General features: G+C 57.7%; 2 protein-coding genes across 12 annotated transcripts in view; one reads left to right on the top strand and one right to left on the bottom strand.

Moving 5' to 3' along the window:
* NTNG2 (netrin G2) overlaps positions 1 to 5,896 on the top strand; it is a 55,127-nt gene extending 49,231 nt beyond the window's left edge. For 7 of the 9 annotated variants that reach the window (XM_081151516.1, XM_081151522.1, XM_081151517.1 and 4 more), the window contains 4 exons: positions 714 to 815; positions 2,293 to 2,460; positions 3,868 to 4,002; positions 5,011 to 5,896. In XM_081151516.1, coding sequence (XP_081007642.1) covers positions 714 to 815; positions 2,293 to 2,460; positions 3,868 to 4,002; positions 5,011 to 5,246 — 641 coding nt within the window. In that variant the 3' untranslated portion in view covers positions 5,247 to 5,896. The remainder of the gene's footprint in view (positions 1 to 713; positions 816 to 2,292; positions 2,461 to 3,867; positions 4,003 to 5,010) is intronic. The other 2 variants (XM_081151523.1, XM_081151524.1) reach the window with 1 other exon arrangement.
* A 6,661-nt stretch (positions 5,897 to 12,557) lies between these two features.
* Positions 12,558 to 16,999, bottom strand: part of SETX (senataxin) — a 55,680-nt gene continuing 51,238 nt past the window's right edge. For all 3 annotated transcript variants that reach the window (XM_081150926.1, XM_081150927.1, XM_081150925.1), the window contains one exon: positions 12,558 to 16,007. In XM_081150926.1, the coding sequence (XP_081007052.1) occupies positions 15,273 to 16,007 (735 nt within the window). In that variant the 3' untranslated portion in view covers positions 12,558 to 15,272. The remainder of the gene's footprint in view (positions 16,008 to 16,999) is intronic.

The raw sequence follows: 16,999 nt of genomic DNA on the forward strand, positions 1-16,999 counted from the left end.
GTGAGCAGGGCTTTGCGCGCCCTCTGCTGGCAGGATGTTCTGGAGCTGGAACCACCACCTGTCAGGGAGGGGCTGCAGTTAGTCCCCAGCAACCTGGAGGCCCCTGAGCCGGCATCCTCCCGGGCGATGCAGACAGAGCCGGTTGGAGCCTTCACTTCCCTGCCCTGGACTGGCGGGGGCACCAAAGACTTCCAGGGGGAAGGGGATGCTGAGGGGGTGATGCCCCCGGCAGGCTCACCCACAAACGTGGGGTGGATTCTGGACAGTCAGGGCTCGTGGGAATCGTGGACAGTAAAGGACTCACTTTGCCTGGGGCAGGGAGGTTGCTTCATGAAGGAAGAGAGGTGCCAGAGGCCACAGGCCAGGTTCAGAGTGGGTGTGAGGCTCACGGGAGTGCGGGAGTGTGCTTTCGATCCATCACAGAAGCTGTCCAGCTTCAGCAGCGGGCCTGCGTGCTGTGGGGATGCAGGAGTAGTTTGGGAAAATGAATCTGGCTGGGTGTGTAGCTGGTCTCCAAAGGGGGACCAGAGGCAGGGCTCGTTCCACATGATCCCAGATAGGCTCTGTCACCTCAAATCTGAGCAGGTGCTAGAGCTGCCCAGAGCTTGCAGGGCTCCTTGGGAGCCTTTGCTGGGCTTTTCCTGGGCCCCAACAGCCCGGCCTGGGCAGCTTAACTAGGGCTGATGGAAGAGTTTCTTTGTCATCTCTCCAAGCTGCGGGCACCCTCACCACTAACCCTGCCCCTGCCAAGGCCTCCAAACTTTTCCAGATCAGGCCTAAATCTCCTCAAGTGATGCCTATTGAAGAATTCCAAGGTAAGGGAAGGCCCCAGGGCCGGGTCAGCCCTCCTCCAACACCTTACCGCCCCCCTCCACTAGAAAACACTGATGCAGGATGGAGGGCCCACACCAGGCTCAGAAAACCCTCCCGGAGTAGCTGGGTCAAGGTGAAACTGAGCCTCGCTTCCTTCTAGCCCTCCCGCCCCAAGGGAGTTGGGAGCTGGAGTGAGTCAGAGGCACAGTGGGCAGCACAGGGCAGGCAGAGCAGCCGCCAGAAATAGCACGTCCCAGCTCCCCTGGGAGGTGGCCCAGGGGCTCGTCTTAGTTGAAGCAAGATCTGGCACACAGGAGTCACCAACACTGCTCTTCGGGACACTTGAAGGACACCTTGCCTTCTTGTCCCTGGAGAAACTGTGTGAAGGAGGCACATCCAGGAGACTCATCTCCTCCTGGGCACCTCTCAGAGGCTCATTTCTCCAAGGCTTCCCATGCCCTTGACCCCTAACACCTGGTCATCCCTCCCTTTCTCATCACAGAAGGGAGGTTGGGTCCTCTGGAGACACCGGTGGTGTTTCAAAGGGTGGCCAGCATCCTTCCTTGCTTGGGGGTAGCCACATTGGCTATCTTATTCAAGGGGGTGTTGAGTCCCAAAGGAGGGACACCTGGAAATGGCCCCCCTTCTTGTGTCAGGGAAGGCAACCCTCCTCACCAAACCCCACCCCTTCGTGGGGTCGTGGGATCCACCTCCAATGGTGGACACTTGCCCCAGATGGTCACAGGACTCGCTCAGCCCCTGGAGCAGATGTAGGGCTGGAGGAGACAGCGGGGTGGTGTGGAGATGGCTGCCCATCCCCCCCAGCCCCCCTTCCATGTTAGAGTCAGAAGCTGGGCCAAGACTAGGGGAAGGCAAAGGGAGGGGGCCCTCTGGTGTTGATCAAATTTGCAGAAGAGCTCAGGCTAATAAGGAAGGACCCTGCAGGTGGCGCCTTTCCTTCCAACCGTCTTCCAAAGCAGCACGGGGAGGAAGCTTCTGGCCATTTCCATCATGCCCAACCTTCCTGCGTGTACCTGTCCTTCATCTAGTCACTGGGGACACGCAGTGAATACCGTGAACCCAGGCACTGCCCTCCCCGAGCTCCCAGGCTGGTAGCATGAACCATCCTCCCTGCATGAATCATCCCTCATCACCCTGGCATCTCTCGGGCATCCCCGCTAAGAGCACCTTGCCCTGGCACCCAGCAGGTGCTGCCCACCGGCCCTCCCTGGGGCCTGGCCACAGGGCCAGGTGGGACTCTCTGGGCTGAGGCCCAAGCTTGTGGGCCTGTCTCCTCAAATGGTACAGAGGTGCTGGAGGCCCAGGTCCTGTGCCAGGTCCTGCACCCTGCTTGTCTTGGGGCGGCCTTTCCTCTCCCTGGGCCTGAGTTTTCCCGAGTGCAAGGGGAGGGGGCGGCAGGAAGGCACAGTCTCCTCGGACTCACTGACCCTTGGTGTTTCTCACGCTCGGCCGGCCCAGACTGCGAGTGCTACGGCCACTCCAACCGCTGCAGCTACATCGACTTCCTCAACGTGGTGACCTGCGTCAGCTGCAAACACAACACGCGGGGCCAGCACTGCCAGCACTGCCGCCTGGGCTTCTACCGCAACGGCTCCGCCGAGCTGGACGATGAAGATGTCTGCATCGGTGAGTGGGCGGGCGGGCAGGGCAGCCCTGGGATCCTGCTGGCCCCGGGTGCAGGGCGCCTGACGGCCGAGCAGCGTTAGGTGGGGTCTGAAGGCCTGTGTCTGAATCCCTCTGGAGGCTGTGGAAATTCCCACTTCAGGCCTCTTTAAAGAATCTGCTCTGTTAATCGCCTCCCATTGGGTCCTCCCCCAGGGCACTGGAGTTTCAGGGGCACTGGTTCTCGTTCTTGCCTTGCTGTGTGCATTTGGACAATTTCCTTCCCTTCTCTGGGTCTCAGTTTCTCTGTAAAATCAGGAGGTGGGTCAGATCAAAGGTTTCCAACCTTTTATCTGTGGCTAATGCCACAAAATCCTCCAGTGAAATTCTTGAATGCTTTATAAGCAGAGCCCAGCTTACAGAGCTGCCCTCCACCTGGTCTGCTTTTTCAAATTCTGCTCCAGAACTGCCTTTGGGGACCTGGGCCTGGGCAGAGACAGGCCATCCCACAAGGCCAAAGCCATGGCCCCCAACCAACAGCCAGCAGCCTGGACAGACTGCCCACCACCCCTGTCCCTGTCTCCAGCAGAGGCCAAGTCAGCCCTGGTGCCCAACGCCCTGGGGACCCCAGTGCCCATCCCCTCTGGCTGGGAAGGGGAAGGGCTGCCCACAGCTGGAACTGTCGGTCTGAATTACAGCTCAGGCCTTCCGATAATTCCATCAACTCTAAAGTGATCCAAACGGAACTGTGCTGCCAATGTCATGTGGGCCAGCTGCAGGGACATGGCTAGGCCCCTGGATCCGATTAGAGGCTCCCCTGCTCCCCCGGCGCCCCCTCCTCAGTGTCGATGTGCCTTAACCCCTAGACCCAGCACTGGGCTTCAAGGGTTCCCAGAGGGGAAGCATTTGCCCCCTTGCGCAGAGCAGAGGCCCCAGGTCACCAGTAGGGAGCCTGGAGGCCTCTGGGGCTGGGCTGCTCCTCCAAGCGCCCCAGAAAGGAGCTATAGGTGAGGGCCACCCCCCAACCCACACCTACCACAGTCCCCGGGGACAGAAGCCCCACTGCCTCTGATGAGGCTCCTCCCACCTGTCAGATCACAGGTCTTTGGAGCTGGGAAGGATCAGCCCCTGCTCCAGTCCCAGGTGTGGAGGGAGACTGAGGCCTGGAGCGGGACAGGGTCCCTCCCAGACCGGGGGGGGGGGGGGGGGGGGGGGAACACACGACGACGACGACAAGAATGCCCGGGAACGGAGTCGGTCTTCCCTCGAGATTCGGACACCCCCATCTGCTCCCACCTGCCATGCGCCCGCGGGCTCACGCGGACATGGCAGTGCGGAGCCCGGGCTGCAAAGAATACGGGGCGGGCGGGGTGGTGTCCGTGCCCACAAGTCGCCCTGACCGCACCGCACACGGTGCACCTGTCCGTCCAGAGTGTAACTGCAACCAAATCGGCTCCGTGCACGATCGGTGCAACGAGACCGGCTTCTGCGAGTGCCGCGAGGGCGCGGCGGGGCCCAAGTGCGACGACTGCCTCCCCACGCACTACTGGCGCCAGGGCTGCTACCGTGAGTGTGCCCGCTGGTGGGCGGGGCCTGTGCTGTAGGGGCGGGGCCTGCGCTGTAGGGCAGGGCAGGGAGCCGTGGGGGCGGGGCCTGGCGCGGGGGAGGGGCCTGTGCTGTAGGGCAGGGCAGGGAGCCGTGGGGGCGGGGCCTGGCGCGGGGGAGGGGCCTGCGCTGTAGGGCAGGGCAGGGAGCCGTGGGGGCGGGGCCTGGCGCGGGGGAGGGGCCTGCGCTGTAGGGCAGGGCAGGGAGCCGTGGGGGCGGGGCCTGGCGCGGGGGAGGGGCCTGTGCTGTAGGGCAGGGCAGGGAGCCGTGGGGGCGGGGCCTGGCGCGGGGGAGGGGCCTGCGCTGTAGGGCAGGGCAGGGAGCCGTGGGGGCGGGGCCTGGCGCGGGGGAGGGGCCTGTGCTGTAGGGCAGGGCAGGGAGCCGTGGGGGCGGGGCCTGGCGCGGGGGAGGGGCCTGCGCTGTAGGGCAGGGCAGGGAGCCGTGGGGGTGGGGCCTGGCGCCGGGGGCGGGCCATGGGGCGGGGCCTGGCGCTGTGGGGCAGGGCGCCAGGGAGCTGATGTCGCCAGGGCAAAGGCCCAGCCGGGCGGCGGGGCTGTGGTCTGGGGATAGGGTCGGTGTCAGGTGGGAATCATGAGAGGTCGAGCTGGGGTTCCTTGGGAAGGGAGCTGGAGGAGGGAGGGAGCGGCGCTGTCCTGGGAAGCGGCCTGGCCGAGACCCGGTGTGAGCCCAGGTAAGAGGGTGGGAGGGCCTTCCGGGACCGTGGCACCGCACCCAGGCCAGTGCCCAGGAGCGGGAGAGCCAGGAGCAGTGGCGGGAGGGAGGCAGGGGCCAGGTCTCCCAGCCCTGGTTACCATCCACGCAGGGACGTTTCGCACCAAGTGCGCACCAAGTGCGTCCAGGCCGCGTCCCCAGGGCTTCGCACATCCCAGAAGCTCCCAGGTGGGGATGGTTGGGGCGGGGGGCGGCAACCGGGCCACCGCCCGAGATAACGGCTCCTCCGCCCCGCAGCCAACGTGTGCGACGACGACCAGCTGCTCTGCCAGAACGGCGGCACCTGCGTGCAGAACCAGCGCTGCGCCTGCCCGCGCGGCTACACCGGCGTGCGCTGCGAGCAGCCCCGCTGCGACCCCGCCGACGACGACGGAGGCCTGGACTGCGACCGCGCGCCCGGCGCCGCGCCGCGCCCCGCCACCCTGCTCGGCTGCCTGCTGCTGCTGGGGCTGGCCGCCCGCCTGGGCTGCTGAGCCGCGGGCGCACCGGCGGGAGAGGGGCCCGCGCGCCGCGGGCGCTGCGTCCTGAGCCCTGCGCCTGGGGGTCGGGGGCGAGAAGGGTGCGGCTCGAGCTGCGCCCAGGTGCTACTCAGCAGCCCTCCGCCCTCCAGACCACCTCCGGGGCCCCGGCCCCGCGGCAGGGGGCGCTGGGGGTCCTGGCCCAGCGGCTGCGATTTTGGTCTTTGTTTTTCTATTTCCGGCCGCCCGTTTCTTTCTCTTTTTTTGGCTGGTGGTGAGACAGGGGGTGGGGAGAAACGCTGCTCGCCCAGCACCCCCAGGCACACACACACTCGACTGTTGCGGACACCCCCTGCGTCTGTCCCTGGCTTTCCACCGGCCAGCGGGCCCTCAACTCCAGTTGCCTACAGCTCCAGTCGCTGACGTGATTCTTTTGTATCTTCTCGGTTTTCTTTGCAACCCACCAGACCCCAGGCCGGAGTGACGAGGAACTCACCGTCTGGGGGAGGGAGTTAGGAAGGAGGGCTGGGAGGGCTGGAAACTGTTTTGTAGAGAACTATTTTTGTTTGTACTTACCACTCCCTGTAAGAAGGGACACGAGCGGCCGCCGGTCACCGCGGGGTGGTTGATGGTGTATAATCGGAGTAAAGAATCTGCTCACTGCTGCCCCCAGGGCCTGTTTTCTTTCTGTGTTCACTTGGGATTTAAAGAGGAACCCACAAGATAGCCTTAAACTATCTCGCTTTCAGGCCACATCCCCCAAGCCCTTCTGCTAAGGAGAACAGGCAGCCGGGCCCTCCGCAGGTGTGGCCAGCAGAGCTCTCACCTGGGCCAGGCGAGGCCTGGCCTGTGACCCATGTTGCCCAAACTTGGGAGGTTGCCTCCCTCCTTTCACTAGAAACAAAACAAAAACCAGTTTATTGCACTTTTTCTCAGCTGTCCTCAAATTTAAAAGCACACGGTGGACGCGTTGATATCGTTGCTGAGAAGTCCAAGGAAAGGGACTGGCCCAGCCTTCTAATAGAGCGACTTCCAGGCTCCAATTTAGAAATCGGGATGGTTGTGTGGTCTCAACCGGCCGACCCCGACCCCGAGCCTCAGGCCCAGTGTCAGCAGCTGCTGCCTCCTTCCAGAGCCCACTGTTGGCTGGAGAGTACCAAGGTGGGCACAGTCCTGGGTGGGCACAGGAGGGATGGCCAAGGGGACCCAGGAGCAGCGCAGTTGTGAGAGGAAGCTCTGAAGGATGGGGCCCATCAACGGAGCCTCTTTGCTAGGGAGGGTGCCTCGTGTTTCCAGCGCTTAGGGGTTGCACCCAGATTTCCCTCCCACCTACTTACTCGCAGCCTGGAAGTCTCCCAGGGCCAAGGATCCGGGTCTGGCTCCTTGTTGCTCCTACAGCCCCTGCCGGCAGTCACTCTGCCAGCAGCAGCCAGCAGGGGATCTGCCACACTCCCTCAAGTCCCCAAGGCAATGCTTAAACCAAGTTTAACAAAGCCTGACCTGAGAATGGTGAGATTACAACACAGCAAAGGAGGGGGAGCTACAACTGCTATTAGATATGACTAGCTGCATTTCAAAGTCACCACCCCCCCCACCCCCCCCACCCCCGGCCCCCAGCTCCTACCCCCACCACCAGGTTGCAGGGGTCAGCTCCCAGCCCCCAAAGGAAGTGCCTTCTGTAAGGTCCCTGTGGCTGCACCTCCTTCCTACTGACTGAACCCACTCAGCACAGCTGAAATTAAACAGGTCTGGGGCTCCTCGTGCATAAGAGTGGCCAAGGGACACAGTTCTGGCCAATGAGATGTAAGCAGGAGTGATGAGTGGGGCTTCCAGAAAGTTCCTTAGAAACCTCCCGTCCCCCATTGCCACACCAAGCCTCAGTAGGCCCAGTTTTGGGCCCTGGCTTTCCCCCACCCCCACCCCCACTGCTCAGTCAGCAGGGCTGTGGGGAGGGCCTGCCTGGCGACCTTGGGTGAGAGCCACTGGGAGCCAGGAAGGGAAAGCTCCTCTCTGAGGACCCAGCCAAGCCGGGACCAGCCCAGCTCACCGACCTCCGCACTTCTTAATATGTGAGAAAAAATAAACCTTGATGTGATTCAAACTGGAATTTGGGTTTTCTGTCACCTGCAGACTTACCAATTCCTAAGTTATAGGCCGTGCACACCCAGCGTTCGGGACCCTGAGTCCACCAAAGCTAGAGAGGCTTAACCCTTCATCCCTGGGCCTCGGCCCACGCCGCCCAGTGCCCTCGACAGAAACTCGGGAGCCCCGCAGCCTGAGGCCAAGGCGTCGAGGCCTTGCTGCCTCGAGCCATCTCTTTCAGGAACAGCACCTGCCTGCACCCTCCACCTGTAAATGAGCACAGCGAGGCAGCTGACCCAAACCCACCTCAGCCAGCCACCAACACAGGCTGTGATCTGTGAACAAGCTGCCCTCCTCCTAACGATCACGGCGTTAAACACAAAGGAAGGGCCTGGCTTGGGGCTCAGGTGGTTAGTGCCGTCCCCATACACCAAGACTGTAGATTGTAGGCGAGACCCTCGATCCATCCTCGGTCGGGGCACATACAAGAATCCACCAATGAATGCAGAAGTGGAGCAACAAATCTTTCTCTCTCCCCCCCTTCCTCTCTCTCCAATCAATCAGTAAATAATTTTCAAAATACAAAGGAATCACAGTGATGCACCCCCACCCCCACCCCCCAGTCTTGGGTCCAGCTCCCTTGCTAGTAGCAGAACTTCGACAGGGATTGGGCTCGTGGGTTTGCTGAGTTGAGGGGGGATGGCCCCCACATGGGGCTCTAGAGCATAAATCCCAGACTGAGGCAGGGGGCAGCCTCCTGTCAGTCTTTGGCTTCCTGCTGGTGTAGGGGCCACAGTGCAACCCCTGATAGAGAAAGGGTGTAAGCTGTTCACAGGCCACACAGCAGTGGGAAGGGGGCTCCCAGAGAGGAGCTCTGGGCAGAAACCAACAGCTTCCACTTCACACAAGCGCGCGCGCACACACACACACACCCCTTTGTGTCACCCTGGCTGTGTTGCCAGAAGTCTCCAGAGGGTTATGGGAGGAGAGGGTCCTCGGTGGCCGCATTCTGCCCTCCCCGACCTCTCCCAGCTGGAGCAGCGCTGTGTCAGCTTCCCTGGGACTAGTCTTTGTGCGAGGAAGGGCCAGGGAGGTAGAGCGCGTCATAAATCAGAGTGGCAGCCCCGGTCCCCGAGGATGAGGCTCAGCCCTGACCTCAGCGCAGGCTGGAGGGAAGGTTGCCAGTGGCCATTTGGAAAACTCTGACATCTTCCAGCAGCTGAGAGGAGAAAACAAGGTTAGCTGAGCCCAGAGCCATAGTCCGGCCTCTGCCTAGACGGTGTGTGCTCATCCCCAGAGCTGTTTTGACTTCTGGTTCTTGAGAGGTAAAGAGAAGGCTCCCATTTCACAGCTTGGACAATACAGCCACTGTCCGCAGCGCTGTGCACACATGCATACAGATTCCCTTCACCTTCACCCCAGGCAGCTTTCTCAGCCTCAGAGCCACTGACATCTGGGGCTGGTAATGCTTGGGGGACGGGCCTGTCTTGTGCACAGTAGGATGTTTGTAGCATCCCTGGCCTCCAGCCACTAGCTGCCAGCCATACCTTCCTCCCATGTGATAACCAAAAGTGCGTCCACACTTTGCAAACTGGGAGCAAAGTTGCCCCAGGTTGAGAACCACTGAGCCAGGCAGAAGGGAGGGGCATACCCATTTACAGGAGGTGAAGTGGCTAGGAGAGGGGACAGAACTTGCCTGAAGTCCTAAGAGGGAGAGGCAGTTGATGACTCAGGACAGCCTGACACCAGAGCCGAGAGTTTAACCCAGACCAGTGCCCCAGGCAAGGGGCATCCCCCCAGGGCTGGCCCCCAACTGCTCCTGTCCCCTCCTCCCCTGCAGTGAGGGGCCCTGGGGAGCCAGGCTTCTTTGGAATGGTTTTGCTGCCAGGGGAAATGCCTGCCTACCCGCCCCGCCAAGGCAGCCTGGCCCCGCCCCCACCTCCCCTCTACAAGAGCAGACCGCTGGTTCGGCAGATTCTGCCTCTTCTGCCACCATCCAGCTGAGAGGCGGTTACGGCACCCGGGCAGGAGGCCGGCCGGGCCAGGCTGGAGCAGGCAGGGGTGAGGGGGGCTCACCCCATGCGTGCACCTTGCCCGGGTCTCAGCACTTCGGGCTGGGCCAATCTCCCCCACCCCATCCCCATGGGACTCCCATCCCATCCCAGCACATCTCGGGCCACAAGAGTTGGGGAAAAGCCCAGGGGAGAAAAGCTTTACTTGCTAATTTCTTCTTTTGAAACACAAATCCCGGCTGTAGGGAAGTTAGATTCAGAAAAGCGAGGTGATGATTTTTAAACTAAAATCACCCACAATCCTCCATCCAGAGCTAATAACTGTTACTGATCCTGATAATATGTCTCAAATACTTTTCCATAAAACACACCCGCACGCCGACAGTCTCCTGCATTTGTTGAGCCCCCTAAGCTTTGGGCTGAGGGCTGACATCTCTGTTTCAAGAGTGTGAGCTGAGAGCAGTGAGCTGAGAGCGGGCTCCATTCACATGGCCATCACCCGGCTGAGAATCCTGGGGCTCCCACAGTGTCCTGGCTGCGGAGCAGAGGCACCGCGCCCAAAGACAACTCCGGTGACTTAGGCAGAAAAGGACATTATTTGAAGGCTCTCAGGATGCTCAGACACATGTCAGGGAAACTAGAGGCATAGGGAGGGCCCCAGGAAGCCAGAGCAACACCCAGCATCCTGCCCACAGTGGCCAGAGCGCCCCCTGCTGTCCCTTTGGCCTAGGTGCTGCCTCAGCACTGCCCTTGTTCCCAGGCCTGCCTCCAGCTAGCAACCCTGCCTGCCACTCTCCCTATCCCCCCACCCACGCACCCCTGTGCCCACCCCTTCCTATCTAGCATTCCCCACTCTATCAAGGGAGGTGGGGTGTCTTTCCCCAACCAGAGAAAGGGCACAAAGAAACTGAGAGCACAGAGAGGGTAGGCAAGTTGCCCAAGGTCACACAGCCCAAAAGAAGCAGAGTCCAGATGCAAATCCAGTCTCACTGCACAGAAGCTCAAGCTTATAACACTGAGCTGCACAGCTGCCCCCTTTGCCCTCTATTTTATTTACTTTATTTTTCAAAAGAATAGTTTATTGATTTTTTTGAGAGAGGGAGAGAAAAACAATGTGAGCGCACAACATCGATCGGCTGCCTCCTGCATGCCCCCCACCAGGGACCGAGCCCACACCAGGGCATGTGCCCTGAACGGGAATCAAACTGACAACCTCCTGGTGCATGTGATGATGCCCAACCAACTGAGCCACACCGGCCAGGGCTTATTATTATATTTTAACAATAATCACCCTTATATACGCCCTTCTTAAACCTACTTTATAACATTAAGCAATGTATCCTGAATATAAAAGACCTTTTAAAATAAGAAAGGCAGCACTCCACCCTTGGGTTTTGTGCCCCTCCCCCTCCCCCAGTGCCCTCTTCCCCACCCAGAGCCAGGGGTCTGCTGGCCACAGGACCCTGGTTCCTGGCAGAGATTTCCCACTGCCTGGCCCATGCTCCCCTCGGGCATGACGGGGTCTGGCCAGGCCCCCGAGTCTCCGTGGCTGTGTTCCTGGTGGCACAGTTCACAGCTGACCCAGTGCCCATTTTCCCCTGAAAGGGAAGGTGGTCCCAAAAGCAGAAGGGATGGTGGCGAAGGGCCACCTGGGTAACCATGGGCAAGTGACTCCGTCTCAGCGCCTCAGTCTCCTCATCTGTGAAACGGAGATGTTAAAGTCCCACCGACAGCATAGGGTGACGGTGAGGGTTAAACAAGTCAGTGCCCTGGTGCTCGCTACACTGCTGGCGCATTCTGTCAACATGCCAGCTGTGCCCACTTCCTCTCCCCGCTCCCCAAGTGGCTGCAGGAGCCCCATGCTCTCCATGCAATGCAGGGCGGCGGTCCCCACCAGGGGGCCGTGGAGAGGCCCCCCTATCGGGGGCGTCCTACTCCTATGCTGGGTGGGCACTTCGACGCCGTGTACTTCATCATCGGCCTTTCGCTTTCCCTCTATCTTACACACTGGGGGAGGGGATTTATTCCACAAAACGTGGTAAGAGCTGCCAGTGTGTGCTGATCGGTGGCCTGAGAATCACCATGGACATATGCAGTCCCCGGGTCACAAATTTAGCCCCAGCTTGCTAACCTTAATTCACTTGGCCCAAGGCTCACTAAATCAGAAGTTCTAGGGTAGAGCCCAGGAGCAGGAGGTTTGCAAAAGCTCCCCGGTGACTCCAAAGTGCACCTGTGGGTAGAAAACTCTAACGATTCTGTTTGCAGCCATGCTGCCTGGAGCTCGGGCTGCAAGGACCAACGGCACATGGCCGTCGCGGCGGTGCCCAGCACCCCGCCCATGGGCACCGTTTATGCCATCTGACTTGGCCAGTGCCTTCTGTGCAGGAAGAGCGACAATAATTCAACTCTTTTAGAGTGATGGAGGAGCCCCGTGTGCGAAGAACCTGCCTCATGGTGCCACACAACACTATAAATTCTATTTAAGCTGGAGCTAAATTCCAGTTTCTTTCCTGAATTATTTATCCCTCAATGAGTGGGAAACCCACGAGGTGGCAGTGACTGCGCCTGAGCTGGGCGGGAGTGACTTTAGAAATCATGGCTCCCGCTGTAGCAAATTCCTCCAACACGGCCCTTGCAGGGTGCACAGCTCTCATCAGGCCATTGGGTGAATTTTTTAGGCCCATAACCCCCAAATACGTCACTTGACCCTCCTGGGAATGTGGACAGGCATCTGGAATAAGCAAGCAGCTAGTGAGGCTGTCTGCTCACTCACCCTGGGGACACTGACACCGAGGCTGAGGGCACGTGCCTTCTAACGAGCACAGACTACAAGGTGTAACTCCCTGAAGTTACAGCTTTTACAGAACGCATTCCACTTCTGATGTGTCCATCAGCATGCAGCTCTGACAGGGACATCTACACTTGCCCCTCCACTGACGGGGCCCTGGGAGCTCCTTTCATAGGTTGCTGTTCATGTGCCCCCCATCTCAGCCTAGGGGGAGCACACATTCCTGCTGGACCAAGCTTCACTCTCTGAGGCACCACCACGCTGCCCATGCTGAACAAGATCCCAAAGAGGGTGGGGAGCCAGGGAGTGGAATGGGGCTGGATAATAGGTTTGGAGAAAACAGATCCCCACCAAATAACTTCAGCATGGCAGCCCCGGTAGATCACCTAGGGAGTATGTTGTACCTTAGTTCAAAAACAGAGAATTCCTAACCCATGTCAGTTGTGTTTCCACTTTTTAATTCTGCTATTTTCTCTTAAAATTTAAGTTTTAACAAAGACAATAGACCTAATGTTTTCCAAATCCCAGCTAGGAATTCAGAGCATAGAAAAAGTCAAAGCTTCAGCAAAAAACTATAATGTGCACAACTAACTTTAGAAAACAGTTTAGGTACATTTTGGTTATAAAACTCACAGATTATTCACATGTACTTATCAAAATTCTGATAATACATGAAAACTACAACTCAATAAACTGTGCACAATAAACCCAGGACAGATTACATAGGAAAAGCAAAGTTGGTAGAATATATTCATGTGGGAACTGACACTGAGAGAAGGCAGGGCACTTAGAGGTGTGACGCCTCGGCCAGGATGAAGCAGGCAGCCCTTTCCACCTTGCCCGTTAGCTTAACTGCGCGTTAGCAACACTGCTGGGACAGCCACTTCAAGAGAGGCCACACAATGCATATGGAACGCTTTATGCAAATGCCTTTACCAACTGAACAACAAATGGTTTCAAGTCAGGTATGACCGTGTTCTGCTGGGACAGGCTGTCAGGAAACAGGCTTGTTCCTTGGAAGGATTACGCGGGTCTCCAGCTACACCAGGCACAATCGGGCCGGGGAGCCACAGGTGAACAGAGCGCGTGAGGACAGGCATCCAACTGAACCGGAAAGAACGCCGTCGGGCCGTCGGGCACGGCAACAAAGCACGATCCCAGGAACACCTGTTTCCTGAGCTGCCTGCTGGAGAAGCAGTCGGTGACCACCTCGCCCCAGCAGTTTTGCCATGCCTCCTTTACAAGGTTACAGTTGTCAGACTACACTGTTGTCATCACTCCGAATATCTGCTAAATTGAGCATTTCACCAGGACAGCAGGAAAGTAAACTTAGAGTAACAATGAGATTTCTTGCCCAAGGCACCTGTGGGGAGCTTATGGAGCCCCTGCCCCCACCCTACACTTTCTTTGGTGGCACAGCCAAGGACGGACTCTGCCCCCCCAGAGAAAATGTGCTACCAAGGGACAGGGATGCTGTCTGGACACCAGTGAGAACACAGGCAATGAGAGGGTAGAATGTTTAAACTCTGGCCACCAAACATTGCTTTTTTAAGAACTCTTAGTAACGTGCTTCAGTAGAATTTCTGACTAACACAAAGCCCTTTTTGCTTAAAAATCAGATGGCAAAGTTCAACTGGCGCACACTCGTCTTTGGGGTTTGTTTTCCTACCCCAAGTAGCTAGTGGGCTGCAGTGAAGTCCCCCAAACCCGATTTCAACAACTGTCAGCTGCCACTAACACGCATGCTCACATCTGCAATATTCCCAGTTCATTTTGTATGTGTTTGGAAAAGTGGGCTCTGAGATTCGCACCCCTTCCTTCTCCAAGTCTCTCAAACCTCCACTCACTACGGCCACTTTCTGCCACAAAAGCACGGTGCCCTACCACCAGCTGCTCTCAGCCCCGGTGTATTTTCACAGGTTAGGATGGCCTCCGAGATCCCAGGAAACGCCAACTCTTCCTGGTCCTGAACTGAAAGTACTTACATCCATCCCTCTTCTAGCCTTCTCTTTGAAAAGGGTGTTTCATTCATGCCTAAAATACAGGGTTCCCCAAAATTATACACACTTTGAATAATTAATTCCAATGGGGTAAATCTTTGAAAAGAAACATACATCGATTGAGATATCAGCTGCTAAACTGTGTATACATTTTTTGGGGGACACCATGTATTATGCCCAGCCTGCCCTCATGGTTCCTAAGCTGCCTGGTGACCAGAATCCCCTGGGAAGGTATTTAACATGGAGCTTTCCAGGCTCTACCTAAAATGAATGTCTCGGTTGGGTTCCCCTGGCAACCTGCAGGCTTTCACAGCAAGCCGAGGTGGTCGTAGAGCAGCCCGCAGTAACCCAGCCCTGGGCCACCTCTGGGGGGGGACCCACCAGTTACAGGAAGCTCAATATGCTGGGCGTCTGAATGTTAATTCAAGAGATATTTCATTTCAGTCATCTATTTCAGGAAGGATAAGAATTTTTGCTGGAGAGCTAGGTGCTTACTAAAAGAGGTAGCTGAACTTGTCACAGAAACATCATGTCTGTGCCAAGGGGCCTCGTCTAAAAATGTGCATCAGCAGAACTTGACCTAACAGAACTCCGCTCCCCAGAGTCTCCTCCAGGAGGCTCCCGGCGCCTCTGTGAAGAACTAGACACTGACCAGCAGTGGTACCCGCATGTCCTGGACCCCTGGCCTGTCCCAGTCTGCCTGCAACAAGAGCTGAGAGGGCCCGCCCTCCACCTCCTTTTCTCTCTTTTTTTAATATAAAGTTTGTTCTGGTGAAAATGATTAACGTTTTAAGCAGGGGGAAGAAAAGCTATCAACTAGGTTAAATTTTAAAAGGAATTTGCTATTTGCTATACAAATATACATTTCAATTTTTACAACACTCACTCCAGTCTGACCTAACTTTTTATAGAAGAACCACAGACCAACATTTCAAGCCTGTGGCCTCACGGGCATTATTACACACAAGCCCTCTGAGAGTTTCTGCAACTGACAAAAAAGTACTGAAGATGAGCTACAGGCTCAGGGGTTCGGATACATTTTCCATGTTCACCACCACCACACAGACTCCTTTCAAGAAAAAAACTATCTGGGTCGTCCTAGTAGCCAGCCACCTGTCTGCAGTAACGCCGTGGCCGACAGGCACGTCACCTGGCTTTACTATCGCTTTCTTCTCTTCACACTGCTGCCCTCCTCCTTCGGTCTCCTGTCGTCCCAGCCACAGGTCCTCTTGGTGTGAAAGCTCACAGAGCTAAGCATCCCCTGGTCCCCGTCACTGTACGCCCTGGTCTGTCTCTGGCGCCTGTGCTCCCCTCCCTGGCCACAGGTTCTTTTGTTTGTGGAGTCAGCGCTGGCAACAGGAGGTTCACATGGCACGTGAGGTCTTTGGTTGCTCCCTGTGGCCGCAGACAGCTCCCCAGTGCTGCCCAGAGCCAGGGGACTCGCAGGGAAGCTGGTCTCTCCCGAGGGAGGGGTTGCTCCAGGAAGCTGGGTGCTCAAGGGCTCTGGGTCCCTTAGGCAGTTCCCTTTGGCTTTAGGGTTCATGCCCATCCTTCTGAACAGTCGTGGGTCCCGAAGCTGGTCTTTAACAGGAGGCTTCTCAGGGTCCTTTGCAGCAACAGTACCAGCAGCTTCCTTACCATCCAAGGGTGTGTGGTACAGAGAAGCAGGAAGCAACGTCCTGACCAGGTCTCTGTCTAGCCTGCTGCTGGGCGAGCCGCCCTGGGGGCTGGAGCCCTCCAGGGCTGTGGAAGAAGGGTGGGTGAGGCTCCGCTGCAGTACAGGCTTGAGCTTCAGGATCTTCATGGCGTCGTGTTTGTAGTTCTTGTCACAGGTCTTGATGATGGCACCACGCCTCTGTGCGTCCTGAATCAGGTGGTTCCAATGCTGATTGTCCTTGAAACCAAGAGGGAAGAAAAGTTACACACCAACAAATACTCGCATGCCTGGGGAGCGGGAGGGCCCCGCTTTGTTTCTGAACAAAGGAAACAGACTTTCATGAACAGATTCTCCAGGACCTGTTACCTATTAGGGTGGGGGGAAAAAAGGTCAGCATACAGCCCAACAGCCTGTCCGAGTCGACCACTGTGAGCAGAACACCCGCCGCTCCCCATGGTGGCGCCTGCTGCACAAGAGCAAGGACAGGGCTGCACCTGAACAGCAGCCTCAGGGAGCTATTTATATATCAACTAATTAAAATCAAAGTGAAAACTTGAGGTGCACCAGCCACGTTTCACAAGCTCGGTGGCCACGTGTGACCAGCGATCAGTGCACTGGACATTGTGGACAGCGCACTCTGTCGTCCCCTCAGGAAGTGCCCTGGCTGCTGATCTGGTCCTGCCTGCCTCTTGCAGGGATGGCAATGGGAGCAGGAAGGCTTGGCTTTAGGAAGCCCTAACTTCTGAGTGCTTGTGACTGTTCTAGAAAAAACACCATAGCTTTCATCAAATTCCCGAAGGCCACCCAAACTACAAAGGGCTAAAATCATCTTCACCCAAGGCTATGCGTTGCGCCACTTTCTGTCTCTTTTCCAGAGGAGCTGAGGTTAGAAAAGCACATCTAAGGAAAGGAAAGCCCCGGCTGCGCGCCCCTTTCCTCCCTCCCTCTGATCATTCCCTCGGCAGTAAACTGCCCCTGCATGACCTTCAGAACTCAGGCTTGGTAGGAAGAGGGAGCATGAGCACAGACAAAGGCTGAGGGGAGAGGAGGCACTGCTGCCCTGGGCCCGTGAGGCCATCAAGGAGCCCTGGCCGATGTGGCTTACGTGGCTGGAGCGTCATCCCATGCCCCAAATGGTGACGGGTTTGATTGCCATGTTTTGGGTTCGATCCCCAGTTGAGGAGCATATGGGAGGCAACAAATTGATATTTCTTTCTCACATCTAGCTT

The sequence above is a fragment of the Miniopterus schreibersii genome, assembly GCF_964146895.1.
Source record: "Miniopterus schreibersii genome assembly, chromosome: 11".
Lineage (NCBI taxonomy): Eukaryota > Metazoa > Chordata > Mammalia > Chiroptera > Miniopteridae > Miniopterus > Miniopterus schreibersii.